Consider the following 23,790-nt stretch of genomic DNA (forward strand, 5'->3'; position numbering starts at 1 on the left):
TGGCCCTGAAAGCATATCATCTTGAGTGTGTCAGGATCCTTAAATGTATCTACTGTCTCTCAGCTGGAGTTCCAAAAACACAGGATGGATTCTGCACATTTCTGTTTTCTAATTGCTTAAAAATGATCTTCAGTCAATTTTTTCCTGATTGACACTAGTACTTCCAGTGTTATGATTTCTGGTTGTTTTTGTTTTTCTGGAAAAAAAAATAATCAGCCTCTATCTTTTTTTCCTCTCTGTCTCTTTTTCCCTCCCTGCCTCCTGCCCACCCCCCCACCTCCAGCTCCCTTTTTTAAACTTGCACTTCAGCCTTCCCTGTCTTAATTGTCTACTTTTCCCTCAGGAAATTGTGCATTCCTTCTTTTCATTTATTCATGTTGGAAAAATTCATGTGGACAAGCACACGTAGACACATACAGACACACAAGTGGAGGAACATATTTTTAACAGTCTCGGCTGTTTGAAAACACAGGAACACTTTAATAGAGACCTTACCCCTCATCCATTAGTCTTCTGCCAGTTTTCTGCTGTATTTAGTTCTTAACAAAATACTTATAGGTGTCGGTTTTGGACTCTCTTCTTTCCATGGATAATTTTCAAATCAAGCAGTGTTGGAAAGTATTCGTAGACAATCTGTGCTTTGCCAGTCCACTTAATCCTTGTGACTGTGGTGCATGGGTTACCTGTCACTTTGTGTGTGTGTGTGCATGTGTGCAGGGAAAGGATTAAATCACTTTGTAGGTGTAAACTGGCTTTCATGACCCTTTTTTTTCTAGGTACCGTCACTGACTCCGCTTCAGGACTGTAAATCAACGCAGCTGGAGACCTTTTGAAATTGCTTATATTCCTTGCAGAAGTTTTCAAAGACAGGCTGGCCTGGTGGTTAGAAACATAGGCCCTGAGTCAGTTTGCCTGAGTTCATATACTGGCGTCATCACTTGCTCGCTATGTGAATTATGACCAGTTAGCCTTTCTGTGACTCAGTTTTCCCATTGATAAAATGGGGTTAAACATAATATCAGTGTCTTAGGTTTGTGGTAATGATTAAATGAGATAGTGTGTAGTGCTTAACCCGGCTAATAGTATAATAGTAAGCTCTTAATAAGTGTCATTGTTATTGTTACACAGGAGTGACATCACCCAACAGGGAGACATGCAACAGGATAAGACGAGGCTGCAAAAGTTGTTCAAAGATTTCTCTTTTATTTGTTTGGCATAATTTGCTTCCATATCTGTCCAATCAGAAATTTTTTATTTGGTGTAAAAAGAGCTGATGAATGTCAGCAAGGTTTTTTTCCCTCAAGTAAATCTCATTCTTTCTGGAATATGTTTTGACCTCTCCTCTAACTTCTCCCTAAACGCCCATCTCTAACCACTACTGACCTTCACCCACTGCCCTGCTCCCATTCCAGGACATGGGAGATGACATATCTGTAGCTTCTGTTTTTACACTATGTCTGCAGTTGAGAGGCTCCATTGCCTAAAATCCCTCCAGTTCCTGATGAAAACCCCTACTTATAATCATGTTTTCTGCACACATCTAGTAAAGATCTCAAAGCTGTACCCTAAGTTCTGTAATTATCACCTGTTCTTTATATTTTACTGGTCCCTTTGTTCAAATGTTTATACTGTGCTTAAAGGAAATCGCCTTCTGATCGTTTTTCCGTCTTTCTTAATAGAACCACATAGGTGTCTCTTGTACTGCCCATTGCCAGCTGTTGGCACACCTGATATATGCTTGTTCTCAGATGGTTTGTCTATGCAGCCACAGGGGGATTTATATGCAACTTCCATGCCAGTGTTAAAGATAGCCATAGCAATACTGAAGAGGTTCTTGTGAAATGTATGATTAGGATGTACCACAGGAATTAATAATTCTGAGGCCACTGTTTTAAATCGTAACCACATTGTTTTTGTAGGGAAGTTGCTCAATTTATATACACAGAACATGAAGAGGTGCATTCTGATCAGGGCACAAGTTTCATTTAAGATCTGTATCCCTAAAGGCACTTAGATAATTCTTTTTAACATGCACATGCTATGTTGCTGTGAATGACTAATTAGGGTAATTTTCTTGCTAATTTGATCCTCTCTGATTAGAAAAAACTCTTAAAAGTCTAAGTGAATACAGTGAAAGAATACCATCTCTAAAAATAGTTTTTAATATATTTTTCCTTAAAGTCAACATTAAATTTTTTAAAGAAATTTAATAATTATATAGATTTATCATTCACTCTCAAAAATAATTTTATTGGACATTATGCCAATTTTCTTCTTAGGATTCCTCAATTAAATAGTGACATTGAAAACATACTGCTAGTTTGCTAGATTTTAGTAGGTCAGCATGCACACCAAAAGTGTATTAAGGTGGACTGCTCTATTTATTGATTTTCCATGAATCTGCTAAAGGCTCAAGGCAATTGTCTGCCAAAGGGGCGGCGGGAGGGCCATACATGATCGAGGTCATGCGCATCTAGCCAATTTGTAAGACGATCCCGCCGCCCTAAGCCATCAGCAATCCTTCGCATAGGGGCACACTCATGCATTCCTGTCAAGTCATCTTGTGAAAGGCTGCCTGCTTCCAGCTTGGCTTGGATGTGCAACCTTAATAAAACTCACTGAGGTCTGGGAGAAAATAGCAGATCTGCAGCAGATAGGGTAGAGGAAAGGGTCTAGAATATGTACACGCAGCTGACTCAGGCAGGCTCCAAGCTGAACGGTTACACAGAGAGGAAACAATAAATCTCAGCTACTATGCAATAAATATCTCAAGTTTTAACGAAGGAAACTACAATTACAGTGAAATAAAAAAAATAACATTTTAGAACAAAGCTAACAAATGGCTAGTTTTCTATGATTCTTCTTCAAACGCTTTCTTTGAGGGGGAAAAAGTCAAACAAACAAGCAGTTTTACCTGAAATAAAGAACTAGTTTAAAGGTCAGAAGAAAGGAGCAAGTTTTGCGAGAGGCACGGAAGCAGAGTGCGGGCAGTACAATGACAGTTTTCCTTTCCTTTGCTTTCCTCGCTGCCATTCTGACTCACATAGGGTGCAGCAACCAGCGCCGAAGTCCAGAAAACGGTGGGAGAAGATACAACCGGATTCAACATGGGCAATGTGCCTACACTTTCATTCTTCCAGAACACGACGGGAACTGTCGTGAGAGTACGACAGACCAGTACAACACAAATGCTCTGCAGAGAGATGCTCCACACGTGGAACCGGATTTCTCTTCCCAGAAACTTCAACATCTGGAGCATGTGATGGAAAATTATACTCAGTGGCTGCAAAAAGTAAGTCATTGCTTTCAGTTTCTAATTGCACGGAGCCTTTTCCGTTCTTGCACTGCAGCTAACTTAGAGTTCCTTAGGGTGCATTTGTGTGTTTACCTTTTGCTCCAGGGGGGCAGTGTTTGCAAATGCAAAACTGCTTTCTCAGTTTGACTTCTTGGATAAGCCAAGGTTTTTAGTCTTGTGCAAACCTATGAATGTATGGTAAGCACTCCATTTGTATATCTAGCACTGGCAAATTTTATGACATTTCTGGTGTTCTTTTTCTTGAAGCTTCAATATTCTGCCTGTCAAAACCCAACTTTAAAAAAGAAAGCATGTACCTATTGAGCAAGTTGGTGAAAAAAAGAAAATAATAATGACAATACCAATTTAGGATCAAATCTATTTTACAACAGGAAATTTTTACAGCTAGGATGGAAAATCATCACAAAATATTTTTTTCAACCTTTTGTAAAATTAACCTGAAGGGAGAATAAATATAAAGTATAATATTTGGGTAGAGAAATTGTATATGTTAGTAAAGGAAACTGTTAATTTCAGCAAGTTATAGAATAGTAGAGGACTGATCCATCATACATGTTTTTTGTCCTTGAGAAAAAATAAAGAGATAAATTTTAATGTTAACTCACAGGAAAGGGGTTTGCCCACTGTGAGAGGAGAAATCGAGCCAGTGCTGGCTGTTCAGGAGGACATGCACCTGCAGATTGGGGCTGAATGCAACTTGTAGGCTCTGCTGTATTCCTCAAATACCTCCTTTCGCAGGGCATGGTAGTTAGAGAGGCAGTACCTGGGGAGTCTAAGTAGCCATGTCACTTGATAAATGTTAATGTTGAGTATGCATTTAATACCAATTTAAATAAATCAAATTGAACAGTTTATTCAGCTATTTATCTATAAACCATTTAAAAGTTTTTGTTGAAGATATGCCTATTATATTATGAATACATTTCTTCAGTCCATTCTCTCTTTGCTCTCTGTTTAATTCTGTAACAGATAAGCAGCAGATAATAACTGTATTCAACTGACTATGCTACTAGAAGGGAGGCAATGTCCCCATTTGTGAAAATCTTTTCCCCCAAGACCTTTGCTAATAGATTCACTTGGTGCATATAGTTGGGAATGTAATTAGGCTTCTTTAGGTTATTCTGTTAACCAACCAAACCCTTTAGGAAGATAAAAGATAGGGAAAGGACAAATGTTCTTTTTGTTCCTGTGTGGTCACTCTCACTTAGGTCACCGCCTGCTGAATCATGCCAAGTAAGTTATTCTACTTTTGTCCACTAGGGACTGAACTAAGATCACTGTTCTTTTATTTGATATGTTAACTGGAACTTAGTAGTTCTACAGTTTCCAAAATTGGAATTGTAGTTAGTCTTTCTGTTACAGACCACAGGTCTGTAATAGGTTATTGATAAGTAGGCAGAAGAATGAAAAGCAAATGAAATTCTGCAGTTTTTTGAGAATTGTAGCTTAAGTTTCAGGTACTATTTATGGTAGTAATTTATAATAGGATATCTGTTTTTTTCTTTTATAAAACTTATTCCCACAGTAAACAAATGAATTTGGTTAAATAACTTGTTACTATTTTCAATATACCATCCGTATAGTTTTAATGAGAATTCAATCATTATAAATTAGTCTGAATTCTTTGAGGGGAATGGGGAAGGATGTTTAGTCCCAAATTTTCCTGAATGACCTATTCTACCAAAAATGTAACATTTTGTTTGCTTAAAACATATAATCAAAATAGTAACTCAAACATAGTAATGCATATTTTTCGTTACTATGCAATTATTCAGCAGTGACAGGGTAAACATACAATTCTGCTGGACTTAAATCATGTACATGTTTCACATGTTAATTTATTTTGTGAAATAAATTTGATTCTTGTTTGTATTGTTTTGGGTCAATGATTATGGGATAGCTTTCAGTTTATAGCCAAGAATAACTATTAAAATGTTCTTTCGTTACATTGACCCTTTCAAGTGTGAAAATCAAGCTGAATATATGCTGAAAATGTCCCTGTTGGTATGAGTCAGAGCAGTTTGGCTTGACTATTGTCAGTTTAAATTTGCATATCTTTTGTCATCATTAATGTGATTGGTTGGAGGATCAAGAAACCAAATAAACCTATTCAGCAGAGAACTTGCTAAAAGCTCTTATAGTTTCCCTTAATTAGAAGGAATTAGAGGTTTTCTTCACTCCAAGTTCTACACTTCATGTGATATTTTTATTTTGATAATTGAAATGGGAATCTTTATACTGTAACCATTGGTTATGCTTAATACTGCAATTTGTGCTGCTTCTATTTTGATTCCAAGTAGTTGCTATAGGAAAAAGCAATACACTGCAGAAACTGAGGTTATTGGTGTAAGTGAAATTAATTCATCCATTTATTCAACAAAGTAATTAATTAAAGCACAGTGATTATTATGCAGCTCATGGCATCACTGTCAGGAAAGTTTTTGATGCAGAATAAATGTGTGTTATCAACGCTAGTTGAAGCTAGATGATAATTATGTTAATCCGTTCCCTTCCCTGGAGATTGGTAAACTGGAGTCTTTTTAACATTCTTCACAAGGCACTGGCCCTCATTGGAAGTGACTTTCTGCAACTTACACTCTCAAACCTCATTCCTCAGCTTTTCTGGTCTTGTAAGTGAACAGGATGAGAAACAAGGTACGCAACGCAACAAATGATTTCTTGGTCACCATAAGTACTGGAACTGTCATGGCACTGATTTCTTGATGTGCTGGATTTAATTCAATTTTCTATGATAATTTGGTCAATATGAGGTAGGTTGATAGCGTCATCCTGACTTGTCAGATGCAGAAGAGTGGTCTACATAATATGCCCAGTATCATAATTTTACTGGATGAAACACCTGGGTATGTGTCTGGGTTTGACTCTCTTCTATCATATAGCTCTTTTTAGAATTAATTGGCAAACCATACCAAATACCTGAGAGTGACCAGATCATGGGTAAGTACAAATAAATACAACTGACCTTTTGTGTCTTTTCTGCTTTCTTAAATCCCTTCCTACCTTCCTATGACAGAGAAATGTACTGGCTAACATCTAGCCCACATCCTGTGCTTCTTGAACTATTGTTTTCTGTCTCCCACATCTCAAAAGTTCACAAAGATGTACATTTAAAATATTTAGATTTAAATATATATAGTATTCTAGGATTTGGTGAATCCTTAGAAGGTCTGTTTTGTTTTTGACAGATGATGCCCTTTTTTTGGTTGAAAGTATAAATAAATTGAGTAAAAAATATACCATGTAACAGGGAATGAGCGTCTATCTACTATAAATATTTGATATTAACAGCTAAAATTGATGATTATTAGTGGAAAATGTAGTTGTGTATTAATATCCAAAATATTTTAAGAATTGAAAAACTTTTATTGGAATGTTTGGCTAAGTTTTTCTATTGACAACGTTTTTTACTAAGGACATCCTCTATTTGTATATTGTATTCTTTGCTTCAGATAGTTAAGATTTGGGATGCTATTACCTGAAACACATTGATATAGATTTTTAAACCCATATGTTACATATATTAACCCATATTAACATCTACTAGAATGTCACCTCCATGAGGCCAGTGACCTTGAGTCTTTGTCCACTGGCATATCCCCAAGGCCTACAACAGTATGTGGCATATATATAATAGATATACAAAAATGTTTGTTAAGTGAACAAATGAATGCATTATCCATTGTAATCTATACTTTACTGTCCACCATTAACACTTTGTTTGGGGTAAAAACCTTACTTCCTAAATAGATTGTAAGTTATGATATAGGCAAGGACTACACTCTGTGTAGTTTTTATTTTTATCATAATATGAATTAAAACAATATTGGGTCCAGAGCAGATGAGTATTAAGTATTCAGATCATAGTTAGCCAATTATCTAGGATCTCAAAAACTTCTATATTCACTCTATTTTGTCCTCTTAATTATTCTTTGAAGATCAGCTTTGTGGCCAGTTTCTCCAGGAAATCTACTCACACTCTACTTCCCTTCCCAGGCTGTTCTCCGGTGTCATCCTAGTGCATTGCCTGTACCATGTTAGCACTGTACTTCTATGTTGCTGCGGTAGTGGTTGTTTCAATTATTTGTTTATGGGCCTGTTTTTTACCTAGACTGTGAGTTCCTCAGGTATAGTGAATGTCTCTTATCCATCTTTACATTTCTGAATATGTTTATTAAGTGAGTAAATATCTCTGCTATCATTGTAATAAAAAAATTTTTAAAAATCAAGTCCTTCATTGTTTGGAGCTGAGTATAAAATAATGCAATTAAGGGACCTTGTAACTAATTAAAGATGCTAAAATTTGCTTAAATGTTAGTACCAGGTTACTTGAGGGTCAGCTAGATCTTCCTTTGTACAAGAATTCTTTGTACTTCCATAGACACAAGAATTTAGTATTTTTAGAGCAGTAGGGAGCCATTTACTGCCATTTTTGGTATATGTTCATATATAATATGTGCATACGTATATATAAGTAACTAGAACTCACTTCTAACCTGTGTATTGTTTTGGTGGCTGGAGGTGACTGTGAAATACTATGTCAGAGTGGATGCTCTTATATCTTATTTTCACATGTGTGAAATGTGTAGACAGTTAATAAATATGTTTTTAATAATTTGTCACTAAACTTCAAGAAATATACACACATAATTTATGCAGAGACTGGGAAAAATGGCAGTTGCCAAGAAAGCTTAAAGGAATAATTGTCTTTTAAATCAAGCTGTAGGAATGTCCCCATCAACTTCATTTGAAGAATACACCCTGATTCTCAAGCCAACTGGGAGCCATTCAGAATCTGTGTTAACTTTTCAACCAACAGTTAGGTATTATTGTTTGCTTGTTACATTTTAGAATCAAAAGACCCAAGAAGGTATATAAACCTTTTCAGTTCCAGAAGCTAGGCAATTAGAATTATAACAGCCTTTGGCAAGCTTCTCTCCCCAAACTCTCTTCATTGATGGATATCACGTTTTGGGGCCACAGCCAGTAGATCATTTTCTATGGGTGTTTGCAGTCTTTCCTCACCCCTGACTTTGAATTCTCTTTGAATAGCACTCATCTCATATGTAATTATTGGTTTAATGTAATTTAAATGAAGGTCATTTTCTTCCTTGAAGTCCTCCTACAGTTTCTCATTACATAAGAATAAAATCTGAATTTCTTACCCTGAGGACATATGTGATCTGCCCCCACACCCCTGTCTAGCCTCATCATTTACTACCTTCAAAGGACATTCCAGACACTCAAATGACATTGGCCTTCTTGTTGTTTCGACAATAGACAAGCTCATTTCCGCCTTAGGGACTTTACAAGCTGTTTATTCAGCTTGGAAAATTCTTCCCTGGGATCTTGGTATGGATAGTTTCTTCTCCTCATTGGGGTCTTCCAGTTCTTTACTTAGAAGTCTTCTCAGAAAGTCTTCTCTAAGCACCATTACCTACAACCTTCCCCACTTTGCTAAGTGATTTCCTGTCATATTATACTGTTTTATTTCTTCATAGTATTTACCACCATGAGATGTTGCATTCCTTATTGTTTGTCAGATTGTTTATTCTGTCTCCCCCTACTAAGAATGCAAACTTCACTAGAGTAGGGTCCTTGTCTATCTTGTTGATGTGGTACACTGTACACCTGGAAGACTACAGGGCACACAGTAGGATCTAAATAAATATTTGCAAAATGAGTGACTCTGTATTCTCACACAAACTATGCTCTATGAGGTAGACACTGTACCTGTCTTGTTCACCAGTTTTTATTTATTTTATTTATTATTTTTGGTAGCAGATTAACTTTTCTAGCACAATGCCTAGAACATAGTTGGCAGAGAATACTATTTTTTTTTTTTCATGATTAGAGAAATGAATGTAGTCCATGGGCAGATTTGGACTATAATTAAATATATATGAAAATGAGACTCAACTATATTCCATACATTACCCTTTTAAGGGTAAATTTGTATTAATAATTCTGAGTTTCCATCCTCTCTATCAAGAGTCAGCAAACTATGGCCATTGGGCCAAATCCTTCCTGCCACCTGTGTTTGTAAATAAAGTTCTATTGTAAAGTAACCACACCCATTCCTTTATATATTGTCTCTGCATTTGTAAATAAAGTTTTATTGGACGAGAGCCACACCCATTCATTTATGTGTTGTCTATGGCTGCTTTCTTCCTAGGAAAGCAGAGTTGAGGAGTTGCAACAGAGATCAAATGACCCATAAAGCCTAAAATATTTAATATCCGGCCCTTTTCAGAAAGTTTTCTGAACTCTATTGCAAGAGGAATTAGTATTAATATTGGGACCATTGCAAGGTAAATTGTGAGGTTTGTGGTGTGGGAAAAAGATTGCCCTCCAGGAGGCCCAGTAATCTGCAGGTCCATGCCAGTTGGCAGAGAGCCTGACTAAGCCATTTCTTGGCTTGGTGTCTGGACATGCTGTGAGGTGACATTTTAGAGTACAGGCAAGAAAATTTCATGTCTTTTCTTTCCCTTGCCCATCATCACATGAACAGGGAAATATTCCCAAAGCAGATACATGTCAGAAAAGAAAAAGCACCTGAATAGCAATACAGATCAGCAGCCTTTGCATAAACAAGTCTGGACCACAGGGTCCTCTGGTTTACGTGCCTGCTTCGTCCTATTGGTTGCGGCATTAGCGAGAATGTTGACAAAACACTGGAAGCATTCTATTTTCTTAGAAATGGGACGTCTGCTCAGCCTCCTGCATTCAGTCTATTTAGAAACCTTTCTCCCCCGTCATGTGTTTCACATATAAACGTTAGAAGTGTTCTCACTTGTATAGATGATGAGAGGGGAGGAGCAACAAGTGGGTTGCTCAGCTACAAAATACGGAGTTTTATCAGCCCCTATGCTATAATTTGCTAATTAAGGAGGTTTTGTTTTCATTCTGCCACGGCCTTGTCTCTGTGTGGAAGCATTAGCAGCCTTTTCCTGGACCTTGTCGTCTTCTTTTCTCCCCACTGCCTTTTTTTAATGCCACAAGCTATATTGTGTCATTTGCTTAGATGCACAACTCTAATTACATTCTGAGTCATCCTCGACTTTTGTTCCAATACAAGATTATCTTTTGCGGTGAAGTTGGGAAATTCCAACCCCCCTTTGGTTTTGGCCTCATGGTCTGAAAGAGGGAGGGCATCTTAGTGTTTAAATCTTTTACAATGTGTACAAAAGATGTGCCCCCCTCTCTTATCAAAGAGGTTTTTAAAGAATGAAGCTCTCCGTGGATTATCTTTTCTTTATATTTGGAGGCTATTTACATCTAGGGTCTATACCTGAACACTCTGTTCTAATTCTTATATAGAAATATTTAAAGTGAGAGGTTTTTAGGCTTGTTTGGTCTTGGTTGTCTATCCAAATTGCCTGAATTTCTTCCATCAAACACAGAAAAAGGTAATTTTTAGCAGAGAAAGTGATGTAAAACATACAAAGCCAGATACACCCCTACTGGTAGCTAACAATTTCATTGATAATGCATTTAGGCTTATGTAGATCTTTTCTTTTGTTAGTGAGTATTGAAAATGTAGAGTAAGGTAAATGTTATTTGTTTATCTTATGACCTATATTATATAATATATGCAGATCACTTATTATGGGTCTACACTGGAATGTATTTCTTAAGTTTGTGTTGCAGTACTGAAAGAGCATGCAAATTAGCACAGGCATCAAGATGTATCTGAAGTAAACCAGCAGCTGAAATATTAATAAAATGCAATTGCAATGTAAATATCTTGGATTATTAGTAATATACACATGTAAACCATCAAACTCACTGGTATCAAATAGGTAAACTTACTATAAATTTTGATGAAATGGCTGATGATAATTTTGAAAGATGGCATATTCTCAAGTTTAGTGACACATGTACTTAACTCATCAGGAAGGGGTACACTTTTTTGGTAGTCTTGATTTTATTTCTGAAAGCTGAATTACATCACTAGACCCTAAGATTGTTGGAAAGTTTCCATTCCCGGAGAACCAATACATATTTTAAAATCCCAAATTACATTTCCCCTCTCAACCCTTAAAGATAGTCCAAGAATTTTGTAAAACATTTAACACTATTCTTGTCTTCACTATTAATATACAGTTAAAGTTCAGTGGGTATTTATTGCAGTTTAAGATTTGCCACACCCAGCAGGTCTTCACGTCAACCTTATATTCATTGCACAGATATGAGGGTTGTAACCTTATTACTGACATCACTAGTCCGTTCATTAATATCCAATTTTTCTTAGTTTTTAAATAATAAGAACAGATCTCTAAGATGATAGTTGTTTTAATATTTATTGAATAAATGAATAGATTTGTTGAATAAATGAATAGATTTGTTGAATAAATTGAATATTTCATAACTTGAAAATGCTAACAGTAAAGGTTTAATATTTTTGAATAAATGAACTGATGAATTTTAAATAATTCTTAGTAATGCAACTAGATTTTCAAACAGATTAGTGGGCAGAAGTTTAACATGTCATCTAGAGGCAAATAGAGGGGCTACAGGAGAAGTGGAGGGAGGCCCCCATCCAAGACCTCTTCCCCCTCCCCTCTCCCAGAGACATTCCTCAGGGGGATCCTGTATGTTCAAAGGAATATAGTTTCAAAACAGCTGCAATAAAACTTTCAAATAATCACATATTAGGTAGGTAAAACTGCCCAAACCAATCTTCTAGCAGGCAGGAAGAAACATAACATACCTGATACTTCGAATATTTGTTGGCAAGCTGATATAAGACTATCCAAATCTGCAAATCTGCCTTATAGAAAGCAGTTTAAAGGTATCAATGTGTAAATTACAAAAAAAAAATGGAGGTTGTTATAGAGTCTTAAAATGTTGAGGCCCACCCATATTTAACATGACCCAAATTTGTTAAGATAATAGATAACTCTTGGTTAATTGGTGGCAAATTATATAATTTATTGTCAAATTCCTAAATTACTCAGTTGTATGATAATATGTATTTACCTGTTTTTCATTTAGGAGTGTGCAGTGTTTGATGCTTACCTAATATTGCAAACTATAATATTTACTTCTAACAGAGTTATTAAGGACAGAGAGAGAAAATCTGAATTTTAAGTAGGCATTTTGGTATTTTCAAAATTTCCCTGCTGATTTATTAGATCTACTTAGCTAACCTTTATTTTTTGCTTTACTTGTAGTATATGGTACTTGCCAGGAATTGGAATCTCAGAACTGCTATTTTCTTTTTCATGTATATTAGTATTTTGGTGTTTTTTTTTTTTTTTAACCATATTTGTCCATGTTGTGAAAGTTAATTTAGTTAAAACCAGGTAAAAGAATTCATGAATCTACTTTCCCAGAACACACGTAAGCTCCAACATGTCACAATATGCTAAAAGATGACAATTAAGTGAAGGAAACACTGTTAATTCCATTAGTTCTGTGAAGCTTTTTCTTTCTTTAGAAGAGGTGTAATGCACGGCTGTTTGAAATACTTATAGAGTGAAGGCTCCAATGTCAGGCCTTATATGAATTTATTATTAACTTTCTTAATGTTTTAGAAATGGAAGTTCTAATTTTCTGGCTTCCTAATGGCTTGCTTTTTTCAAACTGTGGTTTGCTTATTCTGCACTTTAGAGACTTCTGAGATTAAAACCAGGAAAGCAGTCCTCAGAGCTATGAAAGACAAAAGGATTCAAAGGGATCTCCGTGGCCTGTCTCTCCTTTTCATTTCTCTTCTCTCCTCTGTTAGTGTTTTTAATAAAGTCCCATGTGATCCTCCTCCTACTGGCCATGGAGTGGGAGTGTTGCAAAGAGGGTAGACAGGAGGGAGGGCAAATGAACAAAGAGACAAGTGACTGTCCTTTTATTGGGACATAGTGAGGGACCACTGGACTCTAGCAGTGTCAGGAGGACTGCTCCATAAGGGATGGCAGTGAGTTCTGCCATGGATTTGGGGATATAGGCAGGAGTCATGGAACTTAGCACCTACCATCATCAAAGGATAGGCAACCAGTCAGCCAGTTATCTAATCAAATATGCACCACTTACAAGGTGGTCTGCAAGGTACTGGGAGACAGCAATAAATGCACTAAAGCCCCTGTTGTTGAGAAGCCTAAACCCACTGAAATAGACAGACATGAAAGCAAATACATTGTTCATTTCTACTATTTCTATGGCAAGTTTAAAGACAGTACAGCCCAGTGATGAAGTGGGTTGTGTTTGGACCAGACTGCTTGGATTTGAATCCTGACACCACTTACTTGCTGTGTGACCTGGGGCAGGTTTCTTCACTTCTCTGTTCCTCAGTTTCATTATGGGTAAAATTGAGGTACTAATAGCATCTACATCATAGGATTATTAAGTATGAGCATAATTTACATAAATTACTTTGCATAAATGCTATCACATAGAAAGTGTTAAGTACATATTAGTTATTACTAAGGTAACTTCTGGGTACTGTGCTAGTTAAATGTTGAGCACTTTCATCATCTATCAGGCCCATTGGAAAAACTTTACATGTGTTAATTTATTGAATACTTTCAAATGTCAGTATGAGGTAGATAGTATAATTGTCCAAATGGCAAATGGGGAAACTGAGGCATGGAGCAGGAAAGTAACTTGCCTGGGATTACACAATAGCTAAATTGCAGGGCCAGCACACAATCCCAGGAAGTCTGGCTCCATGACCTATGCTTTTAACCAACTATGAGATTAGCAACTTTACTATGTTTCCTTTTGTCAATCTTCAAACCTTAAGTCTATTTTTGAATTTTTTTTCTGTAGTTGTATTTGTGTCTAAACCCTTAATTCCTTCATACTAAATGAATCGCTGCTTCCTCAAGTTCTGTTTCAGACAGCCATTTGTCCCCATCCCAACTCTAAAGCTCCATGGTTAAATTGAGTGTGGCACATAGGCTATGCTGCTGATGGAAGCACAATAGCCCGATTCTCTCGGCCCTCCCACAGGTCTGTTAACAGACCATGGAATCCTACGTCTGCAGTCCCTACCGCCTATCTCCTTAGAAGCACCATCTCTTGAAGTTATGGAGCTTAATTGAGTCTATTTATCTAAAAACTTCTGAAACATAAAGAAAGGCTTACAATTGCTTTACATGGGGTGAAGCCGCCTATTCTAAATATCTTCCATTCAATTTAATGACCTCCCTCTTGAATTTATCTGTAGGCAATCCTGCTTGGAAAAGCAGAAGCCCATTCTGGAACTTAAAATATTATTTGCATGCGCTTTCTTATGTGGGTCATTTGGAGAGTTGTAAAAATGAGAAGAAAAGTCTTGTTTTCTCAGGCAACGACCTCTTATCTCACTTCCTATTTTATTTATCATGGTCCCTATTAATTAAAATATTTCTGGTATTTTGGTGCAAGGCCAAGAACACTGCTACTTGTAGGCAATTGTGATAGCTCTTCCTCTCTTTTTTCTGATCTCAGAGCCCTGACCACTCAGATAGATGCCTGGGCTTTGAGGGTTGCTGCCTTCATAGCTGAGTATCAACCACATGAGATGGGGAGACTCCCAGCTACTCTAACTTTCCTCTGTCCCTTCTTCTCCATAGAATCTCACAGAGGAGAGAGACAAAACAGGGTGGGGACAAAATAGAATTCGGTCATGCTTTTTACCCATCTTTGCAAGGTGGTATACACGAAAATATATTTTAGAAGACCAAATAACTCAACATGTATCCACTTGCTTGACCTGAGCTCTCCACTGAATGCTGAGCACTAGCAGTGTGTGGCATGTGGACATTGTAGGCGTCAGATACTATGAGGATGTATACATGAATAAAATGCATTTGGGGGCAACTATTTGGTCAGTGAAGTGGTTTGAAGGATTCCAGTGCTAATGCTGAATAACAGAGATTTATTTTTCCCAGTTTGCAGGAAACTATTAAGTTAAGGAGTTCATCTTTCTCAATTTTAAGGGTTTCTTTTTTCATCCTGTCCATATTTTTTATCTTCCATCTATTGTGTCTACTACTTTTCATTTCCTCTCAAGAGATAGCTGACAATATAGCAAATACATAATAATAGAAGCTGGGAAGTGACTTCTCATGTTTAGTTGTACAGCTTATACTTTATGGGACACGTGATTATCTCATTCTTATAAATACCTTTCCTGCCGATGAAATCGCTATTGCTTTGTGTGTGAAATAAATTAATTTGCAAAGAAGGCAATGGATGTTGAGTATTCTGTTATGCAAGCAAGTATGAAAATGATTATTCTAAGAACAATATTTAGTAACAAATAGGGTATTAATAGGTCTACCTTGGTAAACAGTGTCATCATCCAAGAAAATAGATAAGTACATACATTTGTATAAGTAGTATGTGTTATCAAACCCATTTTATAGATAAGGAAACTGAGGGCCAGTGAAATCAAATGATTTTTAAAAGGATGTAGAATTTTTTTCTTTTTTTTTTTAGGATGTAGAATTTGAACCCAAACTTTCTGAGTAGTTAAATCTGAAGCTTTTTAGTCTTTTACTTTTCCTTCACAAATTGCAACAAATTCTGAATGGTGAGGAGCAGGGAAGAGGTTCAAATGAATGATGCTGTCCTGTAAGTTTTTAGAGAATATAACCATAACAAATAATGTTTTTTGGCCATCAGAGTAATTTACTACATATGTGTATAAATTGCCGAAGGAAGGCTACTGCTCTTAGGAGAATTGCTTCCTACCATCATTCCTGTCCTAGTACATTTTTTTTTTAATTTCACAAATATGTCAGAGTTAAATAATCCATTGCTATTTTTACTTAAGAAAAATGAGTTGTTTAAACAAATTTCCTCAGTTGGGGTTATCTTGATATGAGTGTACAAATAAAAATAATATTTTAAACTGGTTTATCTGCATTTTTGCTTAGAAAGACTACATTGTATTAGTAGGTTATTTCTTTCAGCCAAAGACCAAATAAGATTAAAATATGGTCAATACAGGTCATTGTTTAATATTTTCAACATTAATAAATTAGGGTACTGTTGGTAGTATTTGGGGGAAAAGCCACCATTTAAAAAGACCATATGCCATATGTATTTTGATACATATATTTGAAAATTCTTCAGTATATAAAAGTAATTACTGATCTCAGGTTTATGCTTAGAAAAAAAGAACAGAAAATTAATAAACATTTGTGAAAGTGAAGCTGTCAGTATCTCTTTCACAGGAGATACTGTTTATTAATTTTCTGGTTTTTTTTTTTCTAAGCATAAACCTGAGATACTGTCAGTATCTCTTACTGACAGTCAAGATAAACTAATGAACTAAAGAGACCATGGTTCAAATAAATGATTAAAGCTGACAATAGACATAGAAATCCCACACACAGCCTTCAACAAAGCTCTTAACTGAGAGTTGAATATGTGTAGGAGCTAAGAAGTGTTCATGTCAGAGAGAAAAAGACATTTTTATTTTGTGAATATTATGTTTCATATGGGATGAAAGCTTACGTATTTTGAGTTCACAAATCAAACTTGTATAATTTGCAAGGGAAAAGATCACTATGGAAATGAATTATCCTGAGCATAAATTATCTCTATATATTATCCTACTATTTTGAAATGTCTTTCATTGAATCTGGTTTTGAAGATCATGGCCAAAAAGATATCATAAACTAAAAAAAATCAAATAAACTCTATAAGCATATTTTAAAATTATTTATGTTTCAAATAATTCACCAAATATGTTGAGAATTTCTTTTCTGGTCAAATACAAAGTATCCCCTCTGAAAAATTAGATTAACATGTGTTTATTCCTTTTCCAATTACTGGGCATTTGAGAAATCAATGGCAAGGTGGTGGTTTTCTGTCAGGAAGACACACCAGACTCACTCAGTGGAGGTGAGGTATAGCTTTAAAATTATATATAGTTTTAAAATTTAGAACCAAAAATACTCCCACCATGTTTGAGTCCTAGAACTGTGTTCTTACACTTCTTAGTGCAGTTTTTTATCAACAAGTAAAAAGAGTACAAGTAAAATAGGTAGAGAACAGAAATAGAGGGTTATAATAGTGCCTCTTGTCTTACATGCCACCCTCTCATGAAGAATTCCCCTTGCCTTGAATCTGGCTGGGTCATAAAAGGGAATTCAGTTTCCATCTTGTTCATTACAACACTCATGCTTGGAGCCATGAGCCAAACTGCCATGTTAGAAGTCCATCTACCCTGAGGCCATCATGTTGTGAGGAAGTCAAGCCACATGGAGAGGCCATGTATAGATGTTGTGGTTAGTGAGCCTCCATATTTGAGTCATCCTAGCCCGGCCTCTAGACGTGAGTAAATGAGCCTTCACAGGATTTCAACTCCCACCCACTGAGTTACCTCCAGATTTGGAGGTAAAGCCCAGGTTATCATGGAGTAGAAATAACCCATCCAGCTGCACTTTGCCTGAAATCCTAACCCATAGATTCTGTGAGCCCAATGAGCATAATCAAATGATTGTTCAAAGCTGCTAAATTTGGGGGTAATGTAGTAAATCAACAATAGTGACTGGAACAGTCACCATTTACTTAGACAGACATGCAGGGCTTACTGTGGCGCCTATCACTACGCTAGTCATTGAAGAACAATGCAATAGACGTGAGGTCTGCCTTCCAGAAGCTTGCAATCTAGTAATGCTTTTGACATAGAATATCATAAATGTTGGTGTTTAAGCCAATCCTTTTACTGCCTTTTCCCATTCTTATGAGTTAACTATTAATATTTCAGTTTCACATAAATTTAATAAGATTTAATAAATGTAACTTGAAGCCTTCATATATATTTGTGCTCCTTTGAGTATTAGTGAGGATTTTTCTACCTTCAAAATAGTATTTGTAAAAAGCCTCAGAGAACGCCTAAACTCTGAGCAGAATTCCCTAATATCAAAATGATGTACTGTATAGTTTATGTGAGTCTTAATGCTTACATTATTTTCAGTTTTTCTGATCATTTAAAAATTGTAAAAATTTCAGTGAATTCAGATTTTTGAGAATCTAGCTAGTCATGAAGCTATTTTATAACTCTATACTACTTGTCATGTATAAGCTGTAAGTTTAAATCCAGATGTTTCTGAAAGCTGTTACTGAGCATGGCTGACTGGTGATCTCTCAAATGTAAAATGAGTTAGCACCATCTGTTCAATTCCCAGCAGTTTGAAATTCCTGCAATAAAATCCATCCCAGATTCTCCTCTTCTTAACTGGTGAGCATAGGATCTGGATTTAAATGAAACAGGTATAAGAACATTCTTTAAATATATGAGGTGCTTTGCTTATTACGTTATGTATTGGTTGAAACTTTTCAGAAAACAACATAACAGTAAATACAAAGACCATAGCTATTTTCATGTCCTTTGACTCAGTAATCCGACTTCTGGAAATCATTCCCAAGGAAATAATTCAACAGAAGAAAAAAGCAATATACATGAACATGTTCATTGCAGCTATCATACAGAGACATTGGAAACAATAGGTATTATTATTTATTTGGTATTTACTATGATACTTTCCACACATGATCTCTAATCCTAAAATTAAAAAAAAAAATTCTGAAAGATAAACATTTCCCACAAGCTTCAAATGAGGAAAGCACATACAGACTCCCACAAGTAGTAAACGGCGGAACCGGTAGCAACTCCAAACCAGGATCCCCCTATAAAAAGCCATTTCTTCAGTGATCCTATAAATGCATTGTTAAAAATCATATTTTGACAAGAGAAAATGCGCACAGGATGTTGTATGAACAAGGAGGTTATAGACTTGAATAATTATAGTAATAAATATAATAGCTAATATTTTGAGCATTTACCATGTACCAAACTCTGGGACAGATAGTTTAAGGATATTATTTTAATTGATTCTCACAGCTCTGTATATAAATACTGTTATTGTTCTAATTTTATAAAAGCTGTATGTATATTTTAGCCCTAACTTTGTGTGAGAGGATGGAGGTAAGTATGAATTTATAAGCATAGGCATAAAACTATTGACAGGGAATACACCCAAAACATTCACAATGCTTAATCTTCAATGATGGAATTATAGAAGATTCTTTTCATTTCGTTTTTTTATGCATATTGTATTTATTGTGCAAAATGAGCATTGCCACTTTGATAATCAAAGTAATATAAGCTATTTTTTAAATAAAAATAAGTATATCTAGACTGAGGCCACATAAAAATAAGCTTAAGCGAAGTGGAGAAGATGGGATTATGGGGACTTTATCATGTTAAAATTTCCGTCATTTTTCAAAATAACTGTTCTCAGGACAAATAAATATGAAGGAGTCTTTAGAAATAACATCAGAATCTGTAGGAAAGGAAACCTAGGAGAAATATTTTGGACCATGGGTTTTTCCTTTGGCATCTTCATATTTTACCACCCAAGCAAGTGCCTTCCTATAAGACCAGTTCTGAATCCACTTTTATCATGTGATAGTAATTTTTCATTTTATACCAATTTTTATTTCTTACTTCCCTTTTGCTCTACTTATGTGGAAAAGTTAATTTTGAAGGCACCAAAAAAGGTGAATTACAGAGACAGAACTTGGGCTGGTGTAGTTCACAATCCTTGGCTAATTTTATTCTTTATATTCAAAGAAAGAAATAAATTTAAGGAATTCTATTTAAGACTAACAGAAGTAAATTATTAAACAGAAGGTGAATGGGTGAGCTAGGATTGTAGAATATAAAATCAAGGTTAAATGCTCCAAGATTTAATGCAGCAAAGGGAGCAGGAAGACATAGAGAGGAGAGAGACAAGTTATAGTTGTGTGAGATGATATACATGAAAATTACTTCACAAGATTTCCATATCTATCCCAATGCAAGCTACAATGGGCAGCCAGAGATTTTCAAAACATCCAAGCTAATCATATAATTCCCCTAGTTCAGAGACATCAATGGACCCATATTATCCTCAGAATGAAGTTGAAACTTCATATCTTAACTTATCTCTATAAGCTGGCCCTTGCTTCCTTCTCCAGTCTCATTTTTTATGATTTCTCCATTGTCCTTTATGTTCAGGCATGTCTAAATCCTAGCAGGTCTGTTACAGTATCATGATATATTTGTCTACCTTAGTTTTGTGCGTGTTATGCCACAGCAAATTCCCTGCATCTCTCCTGCCCTGTCCTCCATATAGAATTTAATTAATGGAAGGATGGAGAGATGGATGGACATATGATTGGAGGGATACATGAACAAATGGGTGTGATTAAGGTCCTGCAACTTACCCTTAGGTAATTGGAATTTGATAGGGAAGATAACAAAAAAAGTGCTAGAAACTTACTGTCAAAATTTTAAAGGACATTGACATAAATAGTAATAATAGTGAAAAAATGGGTTTGGATTCTATGGTTGCGATATGAAAGGATGAATGACCAGAATCTGGGATAATGGGTAGAGTGGTCCACACAGTCCTGACACCCCCCCCAAATAATAGGATAATAAGGTAAACAGATGAAAGGATGGAGAATTAGGTAACAGGTTAAATTTTGAGGGGAAAATCATAAGAAACTTAAGTAAATAAAAATAAACCAGAAGTCTTTGTCAAAGAGTGTACTGAGATTTTAGAACTGGAATCATCATGAGAGTGCTTTACTTATATAGTAGGTACTTACTGTGAAAAATGCAAATATTTCTATGTTTGTGTCATATGGAGCTGTTAATGTTGGATGCCTGTAGGAGTAATTCTCAGTATTACATAATGTGAGATTGACTCCATTTCCATCTTCATAAATGAGAGGAGGAAAGGACATTCTTAAGGTGCTTTAAAATTTATTAACTCAGATGGAGGTAGAGTCCCATTCTGTTTTCCACTCCTTTGTATATCCCATGCATTTGCAGGTTATATAGCACAGAATGTGTCATGGAATTGAGTTAAATTACTCACTAAGTCTAAAGTTAATAAGCTTTACATAGTGGCTTCCACCCACTTAAAAATACACATTTGTACAATATTATCAGGCAAGATATACACTGTACTGTTCTATTTGTATTATATACATACTTACATAAAGGAATGATTTTATTCTTTTAAGTCCGTTTGATCCTTGAAAAGTGAGTGCATCCCACTGAAAAAAATAAAGCTCTATGGTTCTATTTTGAAAATAAATGAACCAATTCAGTAAAGAATCATTTAAGTACCAAAATCTGCGAGAGGCATTAAGGTACGTTATGTGGTATTTGTTAACGTATATGTCTCATATGGCTTTTTTCTTCTTTTAAACAACCTAAGTCTAACCTTGTGTTTTCAACTGGGTCATTGCACATTTGTAAGCATGTGCATTCTGTAATAACAAACTGTGAAATGATTTTCAGCACTTATCAAATGAATCATGCCTCATAATGCATTTTGTGACTTTGTATAGCATGAAGAGACTCCTGGTTAGTATTAGGAATATCCATGCCCTGGTGGCTCTGCCAGTTTCAGATAAAATGTTTGAGTAGAAATCTGGTTCTGTGAAAAAATAGAAGTTCCATGTTTGCAGAGAAAGATTGATGGTCTTGTAACATGGATGATGTGCATGTTTATGCAAACACATATTTATGCCTAGAAATAAAATATGCTCACTGGGAAATTCACATCCTCCTAAAAACACACACTCCTCTTGCATTCTCATGACTGTATCAAGGAGTCAAATTCACTTAAATGACCACAACCCCTGGAGAACTGAAGAGCTCAAACCAGGGGTGACCAGTGCTGGTGGTAGTAGCGATGGGGAAGCCAATTACATTCTTTATGATGGAAAATGAGTGGAGTTAAATTAGAATCTCCAATTAGTTAAAACTTTTCTTCTTTAACAGAAAAACAAATTGATATCTTTGACATGCTTCCTGCCTTTTGTTATATAGGAAGGTGTTATTTCATCATACATAATGCCGTTATATATGTTTGTGTGAATGTGTGTCCATTTGAGTATATAGTTCTGCTTTCAGCATGTGGTGGATCAAAGCTCTGAATTGGGTGGGCTACTTTACCCTCTGAACTTCAAATTTCTGTATCTCTGAAATGAGAATAATAATACCCTCCTTATAAGGTTGTTAAAGTGATTATATGAGATAAAAATCACTAAGTGCCTATTAACAAAGCCTGGCACATAGCATATATTTAGTACATTACAACTATCTCTTGTTTTTAAACATTTTCTTTAAGAACTGTACCCAGCAAACCTAAGTGCCTTATCTCAGACTATAAGATTAGTTAGTAATCAGATGAGGATTGATTTAAGAACCCCTTGTTCAAATCCCAGTGAACATATCTACTATGCAGAAGAATTTAAATTAGTTTTTATGGCTGCTCTGCCCTCAAGGAGGTGAGCATAATTCTCCACTTCCTAAGTGTGGATTGTGCATAGTGATTCCTTCTAAAGCATATTGTAATGAAAGAGGAAAAATCAGTAACTTTACACTGGAGAAACTTAATAAACACTACCTTAAGCCAGATGATCAAAGTCAATGTCAACAGTGATGTCGTGTTGATAATATGTTTGCTTATCAATGTTATGAGAACAGCACAGAATAGCACTTTTCTTCTGTGGTCTCCTTCTCAAGGATTATAACTCCAGTATAACCATGACAAAAACACAAGAAAAATCTCAATTTAGGGACATTCTGCAAAATATCTGACAAGTATTCCTCAAAAATGTTCAGGTCATCAAAAAAGTAAGAGTAGCCTAAGGAGACATAATGAGTAAATGTAATGTGGTATTCTGGACCAATAAAGAACATTGGGAAATCTGAAAACTATGGACTTTAGTTAATAAAATGAATAAGTAAATAAACACACAAATAAATCCCACGTTTACTGCTCTGAATTCAGTAGACAGCACGGTTATGTTATGCAATAGATTTCTACAGACCTTAAGAAGATATATCAGCTAATTCTGGATAATTCTTGAATGTAACACGAATGATTGTTTTCTCAGTGAGAATCTGAGAATAACTTGGCAAAATAGTGCTTGCTCCTTACAGTGAGATATTTGAAAAGGAAAAGACCTGCAAAAGAATAGATTCCGACTTCTCAGATCTGAAGAATCCTTTACAATTTTCCTAAAATTAGAGATAAAGTTTTTCCTACCTGGCAGAAAAACCTGGGACACTTCCTAGAATTTATGGGTGACATGATAGTTACATGCAGAGAAGATTATACTTTTAAAAAACAAAGACCTTCATTGAGCATATAAAAATGAATATGCCAGGTTACTAAGGATTTACTACTTGTAAGCTGCTGTATTTTATTACCCTCCTGTAATAATGTAAATAAAAAAATCATTAAATTTGCTAACAACCCATACTTAACATTACAACCTGTATAGATGTCTTTCTTTTAAGCCCTTCAGGCTATAGGCTTATAAAGTAAGAAAGCTTGGGGTATAATTTTTCTTTCAAAGAACTTATTAATTTCCTTTGTCTGTCATTAAAAGGGCTACACGTTGTACCAGAACAAGAAGTCAGGACAGTACTATCATTTTATTGAAATATT

At 35.6% G+C, this 23,790-nt stretch overlaps 1 protein-coding gene across 2 annotated transcripts in view; it reads left to right on the forward strand.

Moving 5' to 3' along the window:
• Positions 1-2,995: 2,995 nt before the first annotated feature.
• The window catches only part of ANGPT1 (angiopoietin 1), a 240,105-nt gene continuing 219,310 nt past the window's right edge, over positions 2,996-23,790 (forward strand). For both annotated transcript variants that reach the window (XM_069466099.1, XM_069466100.1), the window contains exon 1: positions 2,996-3,292. In XM_069466099.1, the coding sequence (XP_069322200.1) occupies positions 2,996-3,292 (297 nt within the window). The remainder of the gene's footprint in view (positions 3,293-23,790) is intronic.

This window comes from Eulemur rufifrons, chromosome 3 (genome assembly GCF_041146395.1).
Source record: "Eulemur rufifrons isolate Redbay chromosome 3, OSU_ERuf_1, whole genome shotgun sequence".
Taxonomy (NCBI): Eukaryota; Metazoa; Chordata; class Mammalia; order Primates; family Lemuridae; genus Eulemur; species Eulemur rufifrons.